Source organism: Eretmochelys imbricata, chromosome 4, assembly GCF_965152235.1.
Source record: "Eretmochelys imbricata isolate rEreImb1 chromosome 4, rEreImb1.hap1, whole genome shotgun sequence".
In the NCBI taxonomy this organism is placed as follows: Eukaryota; Metazoa; Chordata; order Testudines; family Cheloniidae; genus Eretmochelys; species Eretmochelys imbricata.
Window position 1 is genome coordinate 62,306,441 of NC_135575.1, and position 21,673 is coordinate 62,328,113.

General features: G+C 41.7%; 1 protein-coding gene across 4 annotated transcripts in view; it reads left to right on the forward strand.

Annotated features, from left to right (window-relative positions):
- The window catches only part of ARFIP1 (ARF interacting protein 1), an 87,993-nt gene that overhangs the window by 26,004 nt on the left and 40,316 nt on the right, over positions 1–21,673 (forward strand). For all 4 annotated transcript variants that reach the window (XM_077815378.1, XM_077815381.1, XM_077815380.1 and 1 more), the window contains one exon: positions 18,755–18,863. In XM_077815378.1, coding sequence (XP_077671504.1) covers positions 18,755–18,863 — 109 coding nt within the window. The remainder of the gene's footprint in view (positions 1–18,754; positions 18,864–21,673) is intronic.

The window sequence follows — 21,673 nt, forward strand, 5'->3', positions numbered from 1 at the left end:
CCTGAACATAGAAGTGTTGCCTAAATCCATTTATATGCATGTACAAGCAAATGCAATATACAATTTTGCAATACACATCTGTGTGTGTGTGTGTATTTTTTTTGTTTCTGAGCACTTGGGAAATGGCGGTATGGTTATTTAATTTTTGCACTAAAATGCACTTACAGTACTTGCATACAGCATCATGCAGGAATATATTGTTAAATAAAACAGGAATTACCAAATGTACTTGATTTTTTTAAAAATATTTGGTAACATGTTAATACAGCACTATTTACTATTTGCATCACCTCCAGTAAACAGTTTGTTCTGTAACAAAATCCAAAGTAATAATTAAAAACACTTTTCGCTTAATTAAAATTTTCCATAAAAGAGCTGCTGTATTCTCACTTGTCATGTGCACTATCAAGAACTACTTAAGTACAAAAAGAACAGGAGTACTTGTGGCACCTTAGAGACTAACAAATTTATTAGAGCATAAGCTTTCGTGGGCTACAGCCCACTTAATCGGATACGTAGAATGGAACAGATAGTAAGGTATAGAGATATACATACAGGCAAAAACAGATAAGTTGGAAGTTACCATACAAACTGTGAGAGGCTAATTAGTTAAGTTGAGCTATTGTCAGCAGGAGAAAAAAATTTTGTAGTGATAATCAAGATGGCCCATTTAGACAGTTGACAAGAAGGTGTGAGGATACTTAACTTAAGGAAATAGATTCAAACCCTAGTTAATGGGATCTAGTTTGCATATTAATTCAAGCTCAGCAGTTTCTTGTTGGAGTCTGTTTTTGAAGTTTTTCTGTTTCAAAATTGCCACCCTTAAATCTTTTACTGAATGGCCAGAGAGGATGAAGTGTTCTCCTACCGGTTTTTGAATGTTATGATTCCTGATGTCAGATTTGTGTCCATTTATTCTTTTGCGTAGAGACTGTCCAGTTTGGCCAATGTACATGGCAGATGGGCATTGCTGGCACCTGATGACATGTATCACATTGGTAGATGTGCAGGTGAACGAGCCCCTGATGGCATGGCTAATGTGATTAGGTCTTATGATGGTGTCACTTGAATAAATATGTGGACAGAGTTGGCATTGGGCTTTGTTGCAAGGATAGATTAGTGTTTTTGTTGTATGGTTGTTGGTGAGTATTTGCTTCATGTTGGGGGGGCTGTCTGTAAGCGAGGACTGGTCTGTTTCCCAAGATCTGTGAGGGATCATTTTTCAGGATAGGCTGTAAAATCTTTGATGTGCTGGAGAGGTTTCAGTTGTGGGCTGAAGGTGACAGCTAGTGGCGTTCTGTTATTTTCTTTGTTGGGCCTGTCCTGTAGTAGGTAATTCTGGGTACTCTTCTGGCTCTGTCAATCGGTTTTTTCACTTCAGCAGGTGGGTATTGTAGTTTTAAGAATGCTTGACAGAGATCTTGTAGGTGTTTGTCTCTGTCTGAGGGATTGGAGCAAATGTGGTTGTATCGTAGAGCTTGGCTCATCCGATGAAGTGGGCTGTAGCCCACGAAAGCTTATGCTCTAATAAATTTGTTAGTCTCTAAGGTGCCACAAGTACTCCTGTTCTTTTTGCGGATACAGACTAACACGTCTGCTACTCTGAAACCTACTTAAGTACAATTATGACTGAAATTCTAACTTGGTTTGTCCACCACTGTGATGGGCGTAAACTTTAAAATGACTGAACTGGGCTGTAGCCTTGAGCTGTATTGGGCCAAAAGTTTGTTTTTATGTTATGACGTAGTATGGTTGAGGCAAAACTATCTGAATAGTACTGGGACTCATTTTGGCAGCAAGAGTTTGAGGCATGCTTAAGCATACTGGTTTTGTTAGTGTCTGCATCTTTAAAGTCCATTATTAACGGCAGTGTTAATGGGATGACTAATTGGCACAGCCCCTTTATTATTGTTTGATGGAGGAAACCCAGCAGATTGCAAGTTTTTAACTTGTTGGTCCTGTAGTTAACAATCTTTACAACATGAATAGTGTGAGAAAAGTTACATTTGTCATTAAAATACTTGCTTTCAGTTTTTTTTTAATGTAGGTGAGAATACTTAACATAGTTTAACAAACCAGACCCTGAGATGGGGAAAAGCGCATTATTCTTTGTAATCTGAAAACATGACATGTGTTTGGCCAAAAGAGAGTTTCTGAAGAATGAATTAAAATGAGGTAAAGTTCTAAAATTGTCATAGTTAGGCTACCCATGAGTCCAAATAGTGTTGTCTTACAAACTTGCATTCATATGTTTGAAATGCTTTGTGAAAATATGAAATCTGATGTGTACATTGCATTCTGAAATTCCTTTGTATATCTTTTGTTGTTGTTGTTTCCTCAGTCTCCCAGGACAGGCTCTTTCCTCCTGTCTCTTTTTGCCCTCTCCCAGAGCACAAGCACTCTTATAAGCATCTTTATATGCTGCCAATAGCAAAGGATATCTGGCAGTGTGGGAAACTTGAGCTTCATTGTGAATCTTCAGTATGTGCTATTACCATAATAAAGAGTATCTTTAAGATCTGTTACTCACTGCACTTGCACTCCTAACACCTTGGGCTTTAATCTTGTCAGATCCCATAAGTCATGCAAGGTCAGAGTACTTGTATGGGAGACTAACAGAAGGAAACTCAGGTGCTTTAGGAAGTGCTTATGCCTTCTGAGTCAATTATTGAGCTAGTGTTCCAGCCTGGTGGTAGAGAACACTGTGGTGTGCTTCTTGTGGTGCTCTATTTTAGATGAGTTGAAAATCAAAGTCCTGATCACCTGTAAGATTCCAGTGGGTGCATACTGTGGAAACTGCAGAAGACATTATATACACAGAGATCATGAAACAATACCTCCTCCCACCCCACTCTCCTGCTGGTAATAGCTTATCTAAAGTGATCACTCTCCTTACAATGTGTATGATAATCAAGTTGGGCCATTTCCAGCACAAATCCAGGTTTTCTCACCCCCCCCCCCACACACACACAAACTCACTCTCCTGCTGGTAATAGCTTATACAAAGTGACCACTCTCCCTACAATGAGCATGATAATCAAGGTGGGCCATTTCCAGCACAAATCCAGGTTTTCTCACCTCCCACCCCCCACTATCTTACAACAAAAAAAACTTCAAATCCAGACTCCAGTGAGAAACTGCTGAATTGGAATTCATTTGCAAATTGGATACTATTAATTTAGGCTTAAATAGAGACTGGGAGTGGCTATTTCCCCTTGTTTTTTCCTCCCCCTCCCCCCCCCCCCCCCGATGTTCTGGTTAAATTTGGATTTATGCTGGAAATGGCCCACCTTGATTATCATACACATTGTAAGGAGAGTGATCACTTTAGATAAGCTATTACCAGCAGGAGAGTGGAGTGGGAGGAGGTATTGTTTCGTGGTCTTTGTGTATATAAAGTCTGCTGCAGTTTCCACAGTATGCATCCGATGAAGTGAGCTGTAGCTCACAAAGCTTATGCTCAAATAAATTGGTTAGTCTCTAAGGTGCCACAAGTACTCCTTTTCTTTTTGCGAATACAGACTAACATGGCTGTTACTCTGAAACCTGTAAGATTCCAGTTCACCTTTATTAAGTTTAGGTATGGTTTCAGAGTAACAGCCGTGTTAGTCTGTATTCGCAAAAAGAAAAGGAGTACTTGTGGCACCTTAGAGACTAACCAATTTATTTGAGCATGAGCTTTCGTGAGCTACAGCTCACTTCATCGGATGCATATCATGGAAACTGCAGCAGACTTTATATACACAAAGAGAATATGAAACAATACCTCCTCCCACCCCACTGTCCTGCTGGTAATAGCTTATCTAAAGTGATCATCAAGTTGGGCCATTTCCAGCACAAATCCAGGTTTTCTCACCCTCCACCCTCCCACACACAAATTCACTCTCCTGCTGGTAATAGCCCATCCAAAGTGACAACTCTCTACACAATGGGTAGTTTAGGTATGTTCTCTCTGGCCTGGCCAAATTCCAGTTTGGGCAATTACATTCAATTTTATGAAAATGTCTCAATTGGAAAAGCCATTTTTTCTTTCCTATCATAAAAACATACCTTAGAAACTTGTGGATGTTTTTTTTCTGCTGCTAGGTGGCTTATTTCATGCAGTTTAAAAGAGGAAGGGCCTGGACATTATTGATAAGACTGGAGGAGAAATTGTTCAGATTGTAAGGTGAGATGTGGAGAAGACAGAAACTGCTTTGTGGAGGAGGAAAATAAGTCATCCATGTGAAGAGTAACATGATTTCAGGCATGAGGCCAGGAGAAAGCAAAGGAGATACAAGTAGTAAGCAAAGCGATTTAAAGTTTGTGTTTTGGTTTTCCTCTACACTAATGTAAGTGCAGGCAAGATAGTGGGGCTTTTTAGCGTAAGAGGCGAGCTTAGAATGGTAGTAATGCAGGAAAGCAATGGATGGATTCAAAGGGAAGTGTGGGTAATGTGGTTGCAATGGGGGGAAGATGACTTCACAATTAGTATTTTGGACATACTTGGTGAGGCTGGGGATTGAGAACTGGGAGGCCGTGTTAGTCCAGGCAAAAGTGACCATTCATGGCAAGTATCTTAAGAGTGAGGAATAGATGGGACATGGTGAACAGACAGAGCCAATGTTTTGTCTCATTAAAAGTCAGCGGAACTTAAATTCCTAAATGACTTTTAACAATTGGATTTAGGCTCCTAAGTCAATTCAGTGCTTTTGAAAAATTTACCAGAAGGTAATTTGAATCTGCACTAATTGTTGCTTTATTCGTTAGGACTGATTCATCCTTCAGGAGATAACAATGTATAGTTTTTCCCAGTTAAGTTCCCTAAATTCTTATGAATGGGTTGCATAAGTGGGCTGTTTTTCTTTTTTTTTATTCCACTTTCCTCCCAAAGAAGTACTTAACTTATGTCAATGATCATAAGCTGCTTTAATTACGTTGGTTGTGTATGTCCACACAATACTACTTGTGTCAGCAGAGCACATCCATAGTCCTTGCTCTTGCATCTACAGAGAGCATTGCATTATGGGTAGCTATCCCACTGTGCAACACACCACCCTCTGCCATTGGGAGCTCTGGGAACGGATCATGGTGCATCATGGAGGCGAGCTTTCCGTTCCATAATGTGGTTCTTTCCATCCCATCATTTCATGGGCTTCGAACTTGGTTTTGTGCCATTTTGCGACAGTCCTTGTAAACTGTGCACCCACCATCTCTGCCTGACGGCATGGATCCTGAACTGTTGACCAGTCTGGTGGTGATCGTTCCGAACACAACGTGGCTGTCCTGCAGTATTTCATGAGCTGGGTGTAGTTGGGTGGTGGTTGTCCTTCCCCCTCTGGCTTGAAGGGAGATCACACTGCCTCACTGTGCTGTCGGGATCTCTGCCTAATATTAGGGAAATTAGCAAGTTGGGTGTTAATGTACTGACTGGCCTAATGGGGCCGAACCCAAGATAGGCAATTAGTTCCAGCCTGTGGGCAGAAATAGGTTCTCCCAGGAGTCTATATGCCCTGGCCCTGAGGCAGGGGCTGCACAGAAAACAGTCTATAGCCCCTGGGCTCTTTAAGCAAATACTGTAGGCTATGGCCTGGGGTCCCTTTGGCAGGAGCTAGAGCAATCTCAGCTGTCGCTTAGCTCTGTGTCCTTGATGTAGGGACAGAGCAAACCCAGTAGTCAATTAGCTCTGAGCTGTTGTTGCAGAAGCAGAGCAAACCCAGTGGTTGGATGTCCTAGCTCCAGCAGACAACAGACGAATGCAGGCCACTGGACCTGGCGAGGGGAGGCTGCCTCCCCAGGGGTGGGGTGACAGATGGGTCCGGGCCCACCCCACTTCACCAGACCCCCGACCCAGGGCCCAACTGTGGCAGAGTGGTCTGTCACAGAGTCGGCGGGGATTCCAGCCACAACATGCCGACCAGGCCTCAGGCAGAGCTACAACCAGACTGAGGTCAGCTGTTCCTGGGCCTCTCTCCTCTCCTCTCCTCTCAGGATGTACCTGGATCAGTGGGGTGTCCTCCGTCTCTTCTGGGTAGGTGGCCAGCGGCAGTCCCGGCTGGTCTGTGGCAGATGCAAGTTCACCAGCAAGTATGGCACCACTGGGCTTGGCATCAGTTGGCGGCTGAGAGTGAGCAGTATCCGTCTGCCTCCCTCAGTGTCTCAGCTCCAACTGAGCTGGAGGCCCCACCCTTTATACTTCTGGTTACCCACTTCCAGTGGGAGGGCGGGGCAGGCCTGACTCTTCTCCCCCTCTGGCTAGGAGGGGGGGCCACACCGCCTCACTACACAGTGAAACAGAGAGGGAGTCGGTGGTGCTTGCCCTGCTGTCTGACAGGGAAACAAATAATTCAGGATTGCTGCTGGCATTCACGGAACAGCTGCACATGGTGGACCGTCGGTACTGGGCTTGGGAAACAAGACACTGAGTGGTGGGATTGCATTGTGATGCATGTATGGGATGACGAGTAGTGGCTGCAGAACTTCTGGATGCGCAAATCCACCTTCCTGGAACTGTGTGCAGAGCTCGCCCTAGCACTGCGGTGCAAAGACACCAGAATGAGAGCTGCCCTGACTATGGAAAAGCAAATGGTGATTGCTGTGAGGAAGCTGGCAACTCCAGACTGCTACCAGTCCGTCTCAAATCAGTTTAAAGTCGGGAAGTTCACCATAGGGGTTGCAGTGATGCAAGTATGCAAAGCCATTAATCACCTCCTGCTGTGAAGGACTGTGACTCTTGGTAATGTGCAGGAAATACTTGATGTGATTCCCGAACTGCAGTGGGGCAGTAGATGGAACGCATATCCCAATTTTGGCGCCAGACCGGAATGCATCAACCAAAAGGACTACTTCTCCATGGTCTTGCAGATACTGGTAGATCACTGGGGCCATTTCACTGACATCAGTGTGGGGTGGTGAGGGAAGGTGCATGATGCACTCATCTTTCGGAAACGGTAATGTATAGGAAGCTGCAATGGACTTAAATTGCAGCTAGGGAAGTTTAGGTTGGCCATTAGGAAAAACTTCCCAACTGTCAGGCTGGTTAAGCACTGGAATAAATTGCCTAGGGAGATTGTGGAATCTCCATCATTGGAGATTTTTAAGAGAGGATTAGACAAACTACTGTCAGAAATGGTCTAGATAATACTTAGCCCTGCCATGAGTGCAAGGGACTGGACTAGACGACCTCTTGAGGTCCCTTCCAGTCCTACAAACATATGATTCTATCTTTAAGAGCACAGGCCTGTTCAGAAAGTTGCAATCAGGGACTTTCTTTCCAGACCAGAGAATTACTACTGGGGATGTTGAAATGCCAATAGTGATCCTGGGAGACCCAGCCTGCCCCTTATTCCCACGACTCATGAAACTGTACCTCAGCCACCTCGACAGCAGCAAGTAGTGCTTCAACTACAGACTCAGTAAGTGCAGAATGACCATAGAATGTGCCTTTGGCCATTTGAAAGACTGCTGGTGTGACTTACTCATGAGATTAAACCTCCGTGGAAAAAATATCCCAGTGGTTATAGATGCCTGCTGTGTGCTCCATAATATCTAAGAAGCGAAGGGGAAAAAGTTTCCTCTGGGGTGGAGCGCAAAGGTGGAATGGCTGTCTGCTAATTTTAAGCAGCCAGATACCAAAGCTGTAAGAAGAACTCAACAGGGAGCTATATGACTAAGGGAGACTTTGAAAGACCATTTTAATAATGAGCTACAGTAATGTGTGTTACAGTAGTGAGCTCTGCCTAGGTGTGTTTTTTTTTTTTTTTTGACACCCCAGTATGAACTCTGTAATGAGTGCTGTGTGTGTAGTAATATAACATTGTAAATGCACCTATTGCTGTTTTCTGTGAATGATGTCAGCCCCAGTCAGCAAATGGAAAAGGAGTACTTGTGGCACCTTAGAGACTAACCAATTTATTTGAGCATAAGCTTTCGTGAGCTATAGCTCACTTCTGCAGTTTCCACAGTATGCATCCGATGAAGACATTATATACACAGAGACCATGAAACAATACCTCCTCCCACCCCACTCTCCTGCTGGTAATAGCTTATCTAAAGTGATCACTCTCCTTACAATGTGTATGATAATCAAGTTGGGCCATTTCCAGCACAAATCCAGGTTTTCTCACCCCCCCACCCCCATACACACACAAACTCACTCTCCTGCTGGTAACAGCCCATCCAAAGCGACCACTCTCCCCACAATGTGCACGATAATCAAGGTGGGTCATTTCCAGCACAAATCCAGGTCTTCTCACCCCCCTCCCCTACAAACTCAAATGCTGTAAACTAATAAAGGTGAATTAAGTTTCCATAAATAGACTTTTATTCCAAACCTATACAAACAGACATATTTATAACTGACTGAAACTTTATAAATGAAGGGAAAAGAACCTTTGAAGGAGAGAGATGCATTTGTGAAATGAAAATGACTGTTCTTTCACAGGTCACTGTATATGTGGCTGTGATTCTCTCACCTGGGGTGACATGGTTGGGGTAGTGCAGCAGCCCTGGATGCCACATGGCGAGAGAGAGGGGGGCTGTGTGTGTGTGTCCCCCAGAATGCAGTTCTCTATGGGTTTCAGAGGGAGGTGAGCACAGGTCTGTTGAATCTGAAGGTCAGCTTGAGTGTCTAGCTTGTCTGTTTGCCCTTTGAGAAGCACTAGCATCTCCTGTTGCATGTTTGTCTCCTTTCCCCTCTATCCCAATCCATTCTGTCCGCTGATGATCCTCCAAGCCCTGTGCTTGGTATCCAAAGCACCAGAGGGTTGTAGAATCTCATGGAACATGTCATCGCACGTCCTCTTCCTTCTCCTCCTTATCTGCCTGAGCTGCTCCAATGGTGTGGATGGAGAGAACCTCAAAGCCACATTTCCAGCTCTAAATGGTACAATGCACAGTGGTACTATTGTGAGTGTAATCACAAGACAAATGGAAACTTCGTACACTGAACTTACTCCACTTGATCCACACAAGTTGCAAACACTACAGTCTCACTTCTTATAGGGATTCATAGAGCCCGGCAGCAGTCTCAGCCCTGGTGAGTATGGCCCAGGGGGAGGCAGCAAATTGGGACAGTAAGAGGGAGTGATGGCTCACAGGCATGAGTATATTCGGATAGGGCAGTTGAACTGAATACTGGCACAGTTTTCCCCAGGCAGTGGTGATTTCAGCTGATATCTCACTCTTGAGGGTAACAGAGGCTGAAAGAGAACAGCTCCTGCAGGCGTCTGGCTGCAGACTGGGTCCGTATGCTGTTAGCCTGTGTGCTGCAATCGTGCCTGCTAAAGCAATTGCTGAGTGGCGTGGGAAAGTGTCCTACTGCGGCGGAACAAATAAGGTAGCCCTCTCCAGAAATCTTTGGCAGAGGATTGCAGATTACCTTCAGGATAGTTTCTTCAAGATCTCTGTGGAGGATTCACACGACATCCCAGTGTGCCTAAGCAAACTGTTCTGCAGCCCCCACTCTGCCTAACTGTACAAGGAAATGAGAAGCAGATAGCAACTATACCTCTATGGATTGTTTCACTATGTCTTCTAGCATGATTAAAAAAGAGTAAATGAACAGCTGCAATATCAGAGCAAACTGCATACTTACCAGAGGTCCTTCCTCTGCATCAGGTTCACCCATGCTGGACGGTAGGGATTAGCTTGACTGCTCTGGAGTCAAAAACACATCCTGGACCGCTGCACCACTGGATCCCCCAGTCACCTGTCCCCCATATTCCTCTTCTTCTTTGTCCAGCACCACCACCTCACTGTTCACTCCAAGGAACTAGGACTCTGCCTCTTCTGAAGTATCCACTGGGCTCTTGGGGTAGTAGGGTGGTCTCCACGCACGATAGTGTGCAGTTCTTTGTAAAAGCAGCATGTCTGTGGCTCTGCACCAGAGCGACTGTTAGCCTCCCTTGCCTTCTGGTATGCCTACCACAGCTCCTTGGCTTTCATGCGGCACGGCTGCAGGTCCCTCCTTTAGCCCTTCTCACTGTGCCCGAGCAATCTGCTCATAGATATCAGCACTTCTGTGAATGGATGGAGCTGTCCCTTCATAGCCTCTTTTTTCCCACAGGACCAGGAGATTCATCATCTCCTGTGTATTCCAGCAGGAGGGCATCTGCCGCATGGTCAGCTGGGCAGTTGCTAGGTGAGCTCTCCCCGCTGAGCAAACAGGAAATGGAATTTCAAAAATTCATGGGTCTTTAGAGGGGAGGGGGCGTATTCCTGTGTACCTGGTCATCAGGCTGTGGATCTCAAAACGGTAACCAGAGCAGTCACAGTGGGGCATTGTGGGACACTTCCTGGAGGCCACTAACATCGACATAAGAAACAGTGTCTACACTGACACTGCATCGATGTAACTGCATTGACCTAAGTGCTTCGCCTCTTGCAGAGATGGAGTTATTGACTCAGCATAGCGGGTGATTTACATCGGCAGGAGTAACATTTTAGTGTAGACCAGTGGTTCTCAACCTACTTACTTCTGTGGGCCGCATATGCAATTCTCTGTGTTATGTGGGCTGCATCCACACAATATATATACTACCTATATGGCCCTGTAGATGTCACATGCGCCACAGCTGTGTACTGATTGCGCCGCAGGTTGAAGCCATTGGTGTAGACACTTGCGAAGTTAGGGAGACATAAGGTGCCTTGCGTCAATCTATCTGCAGCGTAGACCAGGCCTTAAAATGGAAAAATCAAATGCACAGCGATAAAGTGGAGAATAACTGTCTAGGCAGTGGAACTTCAGAATAGGATCTGGGGGGTATGATCATAAGTGATCATAAATTTGAATATGTAACATGTTGCAGTTGTGGAAAAGGCTAATATCCTTCTGGTGTTGTTAAGAGGCGCATCATATATAAGACGTGGGAGGAAATTGTCCTGCTCTGCATGGCACTGATGAAACCTCAGCTGGAGTATTGTGTCCAGTTCTGGGAGCCATGCTTTAGGAAAGATGGGAACAAATTGGAGAAAGTCCATCAGATAAAAGGTTTAGAAAACGTGACCCATGAGAAAAGGTTACAAAAAAAGTGCTTAGTTTTATAAAAGGTTGGAGGTTGTGGAATCCCCGTCATTAAGAACTTGTTAGAAAAATGCCTGTCAGGCAAAGACTAGGTTTACATGGTCCTGCCTCAGCTCAGGGGAATGGACTAGTGACTTCTTGAGGTCCCTTCCAGCCCTACCTTTTGTGACCAAGAGAGGATAAAACAGGGATTGGCAATGTTTGGCCCGTGGCCCGCCAGGGCAAGTCTCCTGGCGAGCTGGGCCAGTTTGTTTACCTGCCATGTCCGCAGGTTCGGCCAATTGCGGTTCCCACTGGCTGCGGTGCGCCGCTGCAGGCCAAAGGGAGCGATGGGAAGCCATGGCCAGCGCATCCCTCGCCCGCGCCACTTCCCCACAGCCCCCATTGGCCTGCAGCGGCAAACCACGGCTAGTGGGAGTCACGATCGGCCGAACCTGTGGACATGGCAGGTAAACAAACTGGCCTGGCCACCAGGGGGCTTGCTCTGGCGGGCCGCGGGCCAAACGTTTCTGATCCCTGGGATAAAACTTTAAATGGAAAAGAAACAACGCAGGCAAGATCCATAACAAAAAATGATTGGGCTAAGTCATATTGTTCTAATCTTGTGAAATCGTCTCGAAAATATGCCATGCTAAGTATAAAATATACTTGTCCCACCCTTATAACGTGGTGATGTGAAAGTTATTTTTACTTAGTTACTGTTTAGACAGACAGACACGAGTAATTTTGCAGGTCTGATGTTATACAAACTATCATAAGTATCTCCATATGCTCTATAGGTTGTGATATGCTCCCCACTGGTCATATGGATAATCAGAAATGCACAGCTGGAAGGGACTTTCAGGTCATCTAGGCCAGCCCTTTGTGCAGAGGCAGAACGAAGTAGTATACCTAGACGTTCAATGATGGGGATTCACAACCTCCCTTGGAAACTACTTAATAGAACACAAGCCAGAATAAGGAAAGAACAGGTTAGCTAACTGTTCCAGCCAAGGGGCAATAATACCACTATCCGTAGTGGAACTACTACCTGTAATAAAAACTTTTAGTACAATGTCACTGTTGTCACTATGTATCAGACACACACTTAATAAAGCAGTTATTTTTCAGAGTAGGGTAATTATGAATTGCCTATAAATGAGTCACCTATGACAAAGAAAGTGATTTTATTTTTTTGCTCAAATAAGAGTCTAATTCCTGACAGCACACTTGCTTTCCAGTGCCTTCTGTAATGGAGTCAGAATGATGTTATGTACTAGCTTATGTTTCCAAGGAATTAACTCGATAGTTTAACATTGTTTCACTTCAAGATAAAGCCCCTTTTGGGCAGTGGTTTTTAAGTTGTGTATGTTAGTTTTAGGTGTCTTATACTCTCATCACTGAAACAGGTTTAATTGAAAATGTTTAATTTGAGACCATAGTGGTATTCATAGTAGCAGCCGTGTTAGTCTGTATTCGCAAAAAGAAAAGGAGGACTTGTGGCACCTTAGAGATGAACACATTTATTTGAGCATGAGCTTTTGTGAGCTACAGCTTACGTCATGCATCCGAATGCATCCGATGAAGTGAGCTGTAGCTCACGAACGCTTATGCTCAAATAAATTTGTTAGTCTCTAAGGTGCCACAAGTACTCCTTTTCTTCATAGTGGTATTGTAAACTAACTTAAATTAATTATTTCTCCTCTGAAAAGAGTGACTATTTTAAAATGCATGTAGATTTCCCACAAATGCAGACTTCTACTGCATAGAACATGCTGACCTCTATATAATTTACTGGTGGACCCGACCAGTTATTTTAAGAAGGCTGTCTAATTTTGGATAGATATTCTCTCCCATCTTCTTCCTTCTCCCCACCCCCCCATGTAACTGAATATCAGCAGGCTAACTCCATAGTTTGAGCCTGGCCTGTGGCTAACTGTTACTAAATGTACTGAGTTACTTCACCGGTACGATACACCAGCAATCCCACTGCTAATTACAGTATTTAATCATAATCTTATATGTTGTGATTTATAATTAAATTGGCCATAAAATATCAGTTGAGCATGTGACAGTGTACTTGCAGCAGCAGCAGGATTACGTATTGGACCAAAAACTGTTCTCTCACATAGATGGAAAAACACAAAAAAGCTTTACAGACCATCATGTAAAATACCTTCTTACAGCAACTGTATACTAATGGTTTATAATTATTTCTCATTCTATTAAAACATAAACTGAAAAAAACCCTGTATGTTCAGATAACATTATGTCAGTTGTTAGGAAACTTGAGAATGTGGTAGGCTTTTTCACCTTTATCAGATGACATAAAACAGGAAATTCAAAGATAAAGCTTGATACTCTCCTTTTCTCTGTCAAGGAATATTTAATAACTTACAGTATTTATTCATACGTATGGTTCAATTTCTAGATTTCCTGAAACATTTCTGTTTATAACTTATCCTTACTTCAAGAGCATACATAATTAACTCCTTTTAGGTATTTTTAATATAAAAATAGGGTAGCAGTTAATGGAATCTTTGTGGGGAACTAAATTAAACATACTTTAAAACAGTAGTTTTTCTGTAATTTGAGCTTTGTCTTAATTGCCTAGATCTCAAAAACTTGAAAGAAAAACTTAAGTAAAATGTGGGGTCTGAAAAACGTAGAATTAGGTAGTAAACATATGCTGATGCAATCACACGATACAAATGCATTCTTGATCTTTTTTGGCTCTAACATGGGACTGAAGTCTGAAAAGATATGGATGTGTCTTAATTATCTGTTTATCTTAATGAGAAAAACAAGTTTTTACTACTGAAAGCAGTGCATACTGAAAATAAGTTATGGAAATTTCTAATCAACAAATTGTCATCAAGTTCTGATTATAGAATCTCGTTGCTACTTAAACCATCAGCCAAAAACAACAAACCCAAACCATAGCTTGATATTGTCTCCAATTCCAACTTGATTTTTTCAGCCCTGGTATTTAGTTTTCAAGTAAAATGATTAATTTTACTGAGAATAAAATATGTAGAACATTGCAACTTTATGAAGTCTTTGTCAGTCATGTTTTGATTATAACAAATCTTACAAACGTTTGTAGTGTTGTATCAAGTATATTATATTAATCAGTTTTGGCTTTATACTAAGAACTCTAGTTTTTGTTTGAGCATTCGTCCACATACATCGTACTGTAGGTTTGTGCTCCCAGGCATGAGCCCAGAATCTTTTAGCCAGCAGTGTCAATTGGGGCTGTGCATTTACCCATGTACTGTCTCACCCCCTACAACAAAGGTAAAGGGTAGAACAGCTGCAAACATCACTCCATTCCTTCTCACTGCCCACTGTGAGTGTCATTCTCCTTTCTTCATAGTTTCTAGATAGTTCAGAATGATAGTTACTGTAGTTTTTGATCAGTTTTATTTGTCTATTGGTTTAAAAAATAAAAATGAAGCAATTTATCACCTCAGTACAGAGGAGGAGGCCCAATGAAAGAGAACAGATCTCCAGGTTTTAAAATCTGTCTTGCTTGTCTGCTATACCTGCTAATGATGTGCCTATAAAATGTTTGTTTTGTTTAGGGGAGTCTAATTGCTAGCAAGTGTGCCACTTGTACCTCTTTTCCTAAGTGCACAGAGAACTCATGATGCCCGTTAACAAAATATTTTCAATAGAAAGGTCTACGTGGGGCATGTGTGACTTAGGGGTAGCCTCTTGGGAGCAGTCCCTTCTGCTTCAAAGCAGATTTCAACAAGTGGTCCTGGCTACAGGAGCTGCCAGTCTGAGACATGAGAGATCTTCTAGCCATGAGGGACCTCATGCTGCTATTGAGCATTCTGAGCCTTCTAGTCAGCCCTCCTTGGGTTAGTCTTCCCTTCCTGGAGGCAGGGAAGAACAAAGATCTCCAGATGGGACTCAGGATTGACTGCAGTCTGATACTGACCAAGAAGAAGGCCAAGAGTCCTCATGCTAACTTGTCTAAACAGGTTTTTTTCAAACTGCATCGCAACCAGGAACCTTCAAAGGCTGGTGGATCATGTTCCTTGGTGACCTACATCGCTTCCTCAGTACTGGTGGCATCGATACTTTATACGCTGGAGCATACAGTCTGACAAGACTTCTCCTGGGACTCCACACTGGTAGTATTGATCACTGTACAGAACAGAAACAGGGGGAGCACATCTGACTTTTCTAGTCAACTCAAGCCTTATAAATATTTCAAAATACTATGTTCTTCATTAAGTAAGCATCTATTATTTTCAGTCTAAAATGGAGCAAATGCCAGTATTTACTTTTCGCCAACTATCAGTAGTTTGTTGTAGAGAAAGCTTTCGCCTTAATTCTTTTTGCTTTTAGTGCCAAGAGTATTTTCTGGACTAGTTCAACCAAAGTTGAAAAGCAAATTGGGAGTTGAAAAAAGCAGGAAAGCTTGTTTTCCTTTTCCAATCTATAAATAAAAATCAGGTGGGAGAGGATGAGATCTAGTAATTCTGATAACTTGGAAGGACATGGGGCCAGATTTGCAATATATGTAGGCACCTAAAGATGCAAGTAGGTGCCTACTGGGATTTTCAAGAGTACCTAAGGTTAGGCACTCCTAACAATCCCACTAGGCACCTTCTGCATTTTTAGATGCCTATAATTTTGAAAATCCTATTTGCATAGGCAGCGTCTTCACTAAGCTCTAAAGCAGCGCAGCTGTACCAGTGCAGCTCCGGAGTCAGATGCAACAGATTACAAAATACCATTTTTGGGTCACTTTTCTGGGTGGAACCACTCATCATTCTTTAAATGTATGCATCAATGGAAGTTGGGGACTGCATGGGTTCTACACTGACAAAGTGAAGGTCAACTGCATGAAGTTGGAAGTGCTCTTTTGCAGTCCATGACTTTGTCTCATTTGTCTTTTTTGTTAGTCCTGGGACAAAGTATAGTCACTTTCCTTTAAAATTAGGTTATTCACCGCACTGCCCACCTTGTACCAAATAACAAGCCTCTGAGGGAATGCAAATCAAAGCCATTTTTTATCCCTTAGCCCCTCAAAAATAAGTCTCCCATACCATGCATATCATTTCTCTACTGCTGTAAATAGGACTGTACATACCATGCCTCTCATTTTTTTCCCCCACAATTTGTTTTCTCCAAATTATCTCAATATTTTTTTCCATATGAACTGTCAGTGATAAATTCCTTCATCAAGACCATTGCGGGCTGTTGGCAGCCTTCTTATTTAGGAGTGTTTTGTAATAAATCATAATTAACTGTCTGAGATTATATGCCAAAAAAGCCTAACCCAAGTTTTCACGCAAGAACTCGTATGTCCAGAACAAACACCCCTTTTGTTTATTTAAACAAACAAACAAAAAACCCCTCAGGTCAGAGATGACTGATTTTTAAATCACCAATTTAAATTGGCAAGCGAGAACACCGACTTAAATAATTGATTCTGTTCTTGTTTAGTATTTGTACTTTTTAGTTACTTTCCTTTTTTAAAAAAAAAAAAAATTGTCGTTGGTATTGCCATTAAAACATGTTGGTTTGCAACCAAATACTATGTAGCCTTTACACTGAGGATATGTCTGTATTGTATTCACAGGCTGTGATTGCAGCTCAGGTAGACGTACCATAGTTAGCCTGGGCCCAAGAGCAGTGAAGCCATGGCAGTGCAGGATAACCCTGTGAGTAATTACCCAGAATTCTTGGTGGGCTTGTAGTGCATGCTGAAGCAGCTTCATTGCTCCGGAACCTAAGCTATCTTTAATCTAGCTAGTTTAGTTTACCGGCATTTGCTCCATTTTAGACTGAAAATAATAGATGCTTACTTAATGAAGAACATGATATTTTGACAGTCTGTTTTTGAAGTTTTTCTGTTGAAGAATTGCCACGTTTAGGTCTGTTATTAAGTGACCGGAGAGACTGAAGTGTTCTCCTACTGGTTTTTGAATGTTATAATTCCTGATGTCAGATTTGTGTCCATTTATTCTTTTGCTTAGAGACTGTCCGGTTTGGCCAATGTACATGGCAGAGGGACATTGCTGGCACATGATGGCATATATCACAATGGTACCCATAGGAGAACACTTCAGTCTCTCTGGTCACTCAATAACAGACCTGAAAGTGGCAATTCTTCAATAATAAAAACAACTTCAAAAAAGAGATTCCAATGTGAAACTGCAGAACTGGAATTAATTTGCAAACTAGACACCATCAGATTAGGCCTGAATAAAGACTGGGAGTGGTCGGGTGATTACAAAACCTAAACCTAATTTCCTCCTGCTGTTACTCTCACCTTCTTGTAAACTGTTTGAAATGGGCAACTCATTACCACTACAAAAGTTATTTTTCCTCCCTTGATATCCTACTGTTAATTGAATTGTCTCGTTAGACTGACCTCACACTTGGTAAGGCAACTCCCATCTTTTCATGTATTTATACCTGCTCCTGTATTTTTCACTTCATGCATCTGATGAAGTGGGTTCCAGCCCACGAAAGCTTATGCCCAAATAAGGAGCCACAAGGATTCCTCGTTGTTTTTTCTGCTAAGGATACCTTTTTATTACTATGGAGTTTGTGTGTTTTGTAGGTTTCTCTTTTCCTGATAGTTAGTTTATATTGCAGGGAATTATTACTGTGGACTTCAGAGCTACATGCTAACTGCAATTTAGGTAATATCACACCTATGCAGCAACTCCCATGGGGCTTGCAGATTAAGTGACTACTGTAATATATTTAAAACCTCACTTGGGTTTTAAAGATATTAATTCTTAGTTGTGTATGTGTATTAGAAGTAGTTACCGCATATGTCCTGCAATAGCATCTTGAAAATAAATGCTTTTTCTCTGCATACTTCATGCAATGCTCATCTGTTCCTTTATTATCTGTTTCTTTTCATCTTGCTAAAACCAGAAAGATTCAGAATTCCTTGTCAGCAGTTACGGTTTTCTGATTACGTAATCTACCTGTGCTGTGACTGAATTATTAATCTGAGCCTTCTGCTTGCTGTTTTTAATACTTTTATTTCTACATAGTGTGGAACAGGGAAATTTTGTGAGTTTGGAAGGCATTCTATCTTCTAATCCTGACTGACTTGCTGCATAGTCTTTGGGAAATACCTTAATCTTTTTGCCTCAGTTTCCCCTTTTGTAAACACGGATAATACTAACTCTCCCACTTCAGACCAGCTTTAAGGATTTATTAGTGTTTTAACAGTGCTTTGAATGAATAAAATGCGCTAAGTATTATATAGAATCATGATGTATTTGTCACTTTGCATAATTTTACTTGTTCTGTACAATCCAGAAAAACTTTCAGTCTAAATGAAGACCGGGACAACAGGAAAACCTTCTGTTAGCAATTACTATTAACTCTTTAACTCCTAGAAACTAATCTTGCACTCAACCACTTGCAAAAACTAGAATTTACCTTCTTGTTTTTCTTCTGTAAGGACATTGGTAAGGAAAGGAAAAGTATTCTTTTGTTTTTCTTTTTGTTTTCATTTTGTTCATCTTTTTTTCCATATACTTAACAAATCAACACTCTCTTTAAAATGAGCATACAAACTGTTTCATCTAACACACATTGAAAAACAGTGTCTTATGTTGTAAATGTTTGCTACCAATGCATCACAATAGAATGCCATGACACCATAAGACAAGTTCCAGGCTGTAAACAGAATTGTTTAAGATGCAATTGAAAAGATATTATAGTGCCTAAACGTTTCCTTATCTAGGTTTTTATATGGATTTTCCTTTTTATTCAAACATTTCCAAGGATTTGAAACGTTCGTTACCAGTTGGGCTTGGTCTCTCAGAAACCCAAATAACATCTCATGGCTTTGACAGCACCAAAGAGGGAGTCATTGAAGCAGGGCCATTTCAAGGTAAAAACTATACTTACATGATTTTTACATTTCAACAATTTACCTGATTTAAGCATATTTTTAAAGGCATAGCCTCTTAAGACCCTCTTCAAACTCTAGCTGCTTTACACTTCAGCATAAATAGCAATTATTCTGATGTGCTGTGTATACCTTAGGTGTGAAATGTGTGTTCTCCTCAGTTGCTGGGTTGCTAAAATGAGAAATTGATATCTGCTTGTCAGGGGGTTTTAATGAAAACTCATAGCAGATTAGCCTATTTAACTAGCCTGCAGTTAATTTTAATAGCTCCTTTCCTATAATCATGCTGGATTTCTTAATTAAAAGATTCTTGGTGTTATAAAAATATGTATGCTATTTGGTGGATACCGGTAATATTAAGAAGGGAAAATTGAGATGATAGTAAAAACTCTATACATAATTAGAGCTATATAACCAAATGATTGATAGAGGTATTGTTCAAGTTGTAAACATAGCTCAAACCAGTCCCACTATCAGTTACCACTCCACTTCACTTTTCTAAAGCAAATAGAATTACAGTGAAATCCTCTTTTCGCAGCTCTTGAGTAGGTTGTTCCAATGAGACTAAATTGTTTCCTCTTTATTGTGATGTATATGTTGTAAAGGTTCTTAGACACCAAGCATAAGAATCAGTCCTAAAAATACTACAAAAATTTCATCGTATTGAGGATGGATCCACCATTTTACTTGCTCATCATAGAGCTGCAGGTTTCTTTAATTTGAATGGATTTATTTAAAAACTAACCTTGAGAAATGCAAAATTATTAAACAATCCAATAATAGCACTTTCTCCTTAATCTTCTGTCTGAAAATAATAAAGGAAACAGGACATAAATGAAATCTTAAACTATTATATATAGTTTTACTTTATCTCGAGCAAGATTATGAATTTAGAAAATCTGACTGAATATTGAGTGAGCAGCTGTGAGACGGAGTCTTTATAGTAAAAGGTATAACTTATATATATCCTTGCTTTTATAAATAGAACCTTAAAAATGAAGCAAAAAAGTACAACTTGTTATATATGTCTTGGTGGCTCATGAGCGTTTGATGAAATCTTCAGTACAGCTAACGAAAAGCTGCATAAATCATAAACGCTGCTTGCCATCCCTTTTTCATTTCATTCTGTCTATAAGGCAGTAATACACTAGTTTAACAAAGCAGGTACAACAGAACTACTACCAAAATAAAGTGCACAGGACATTGTTCAAGCTATGCTAATAATTCTAAAATGTCAAAAATGCTTTACGATGTAGGCAACAACATTATTAATTTTCATTTGTTGTAGAAACTGGGAACTTCATGCTTTCTCTGTGTGAAACATAGATTATCATCATTAACTAACCTGAATTTAAAAACAATATTCCAGTCTTTCTCCAAAACAGTTACTTCAGATTATTTCTAATTATGTTTTTCCCAAATGAATGGGAGATGATGGAGATAGGCTTTGAATAACCCAATAGACAAAAAGATAAAATATGATTGACGCTGAATTTTACGAACTTCGATTTTTTTGCTCAGTAGAATGCATAAAAAAAAACACATGGGGGATGGGGGGAAGCAAAATTAGAAGGGGTAGGATGGGGGAAGTGTATTGTGAACAATGAAGCTTAAGCGAAGTTGGATACTCTTCATAGAATATCACAGTTGGAAGGAACTTAAGGAGGTCATCTAATCCAACCCCCTGCTCAAAGCAGGGCCAATCCCCAACTAAATCATCCCAGGCAGGGCTTTGTCAAGCCTGACCTTGAAAACCTCTAAGGAAGGAGATTCAACCACCTCCCTAGGTAACCCATTCCAGTTCTTCACTACCCTCCTAGTGAAAAAGTTTTTCCTAACATCCAACCTAAACCTCCCCCACTGCAACTTGAGACCATTATTCCTTGTTCTGTCATCTGGTACCACTGAGAACAGTCTAGATCCATCCTCTTTGGAACCCCCTTTCAGGTAGCTGAAAGCAGCTATCAAATCCACCCTCATTCTTCTCTTCTGCAGACTAAACAATCCCAGTTCCCTCAGCCTCTCCTCATAACTCATGTGTTCCAGACCCCTAATCATTTTTGTTGTCCTTTGCTGGACTCTTTCCAATTTTTCCACATCCTTCTTGTAGCGTGGGGCCCAAAACTGGACACAGTACTCCAGATGAGGCCTCACCAATGTCGAATAGAGGGGAATGATCATGTCCCTTGATCTGCTGGCAATGTTCCTACTTGTACAGCCCAAAATGCCGTTAGCCTTCTTGGCAACAAGGGTACACTGCTGACTCATATCCAGCTTCTCGTCCACTGTAACCCCTAGGTCCTTTTCTGCAGAACTGCTGCCTAGCTGTTTGGTCCCTAGTCTGTAGTAGTGCATGGGATTCTTCCGTCCTAAGTGCAGGACTCTGCACTTGTCCTTGTTGAACCTCATCAGATTTCTTTTGGCCTAATCCTCTAATTTGTCTAGGTCTCTCTGTATCCTCTCCCTGCCCTCCAGCATATCTACCACTCCTTCCAGTTTAGTGTCATCTGCAAACTTGCAGAGGGTGCAGTCTACGCCATCCTCCAGATCATTAATGAAGATATTGAACAAAACTGGCCCCAGGACCGACCCTTGGGGCACTCGGCTTGATACCGGCTGCCAACTAGACATGGAGCCATTGATCACTACCCATTGAGCCCGACGATCTAGCCAGCTTTCTATCCATCTTACAGTCCATTCATCCAGCCCATACTTCTTTAACTTGCTGGCAAGGATACTGTGGGAGACTGTATCAAAAGCTTTTCTAAAGTCATGGAATAACATGTCCACTG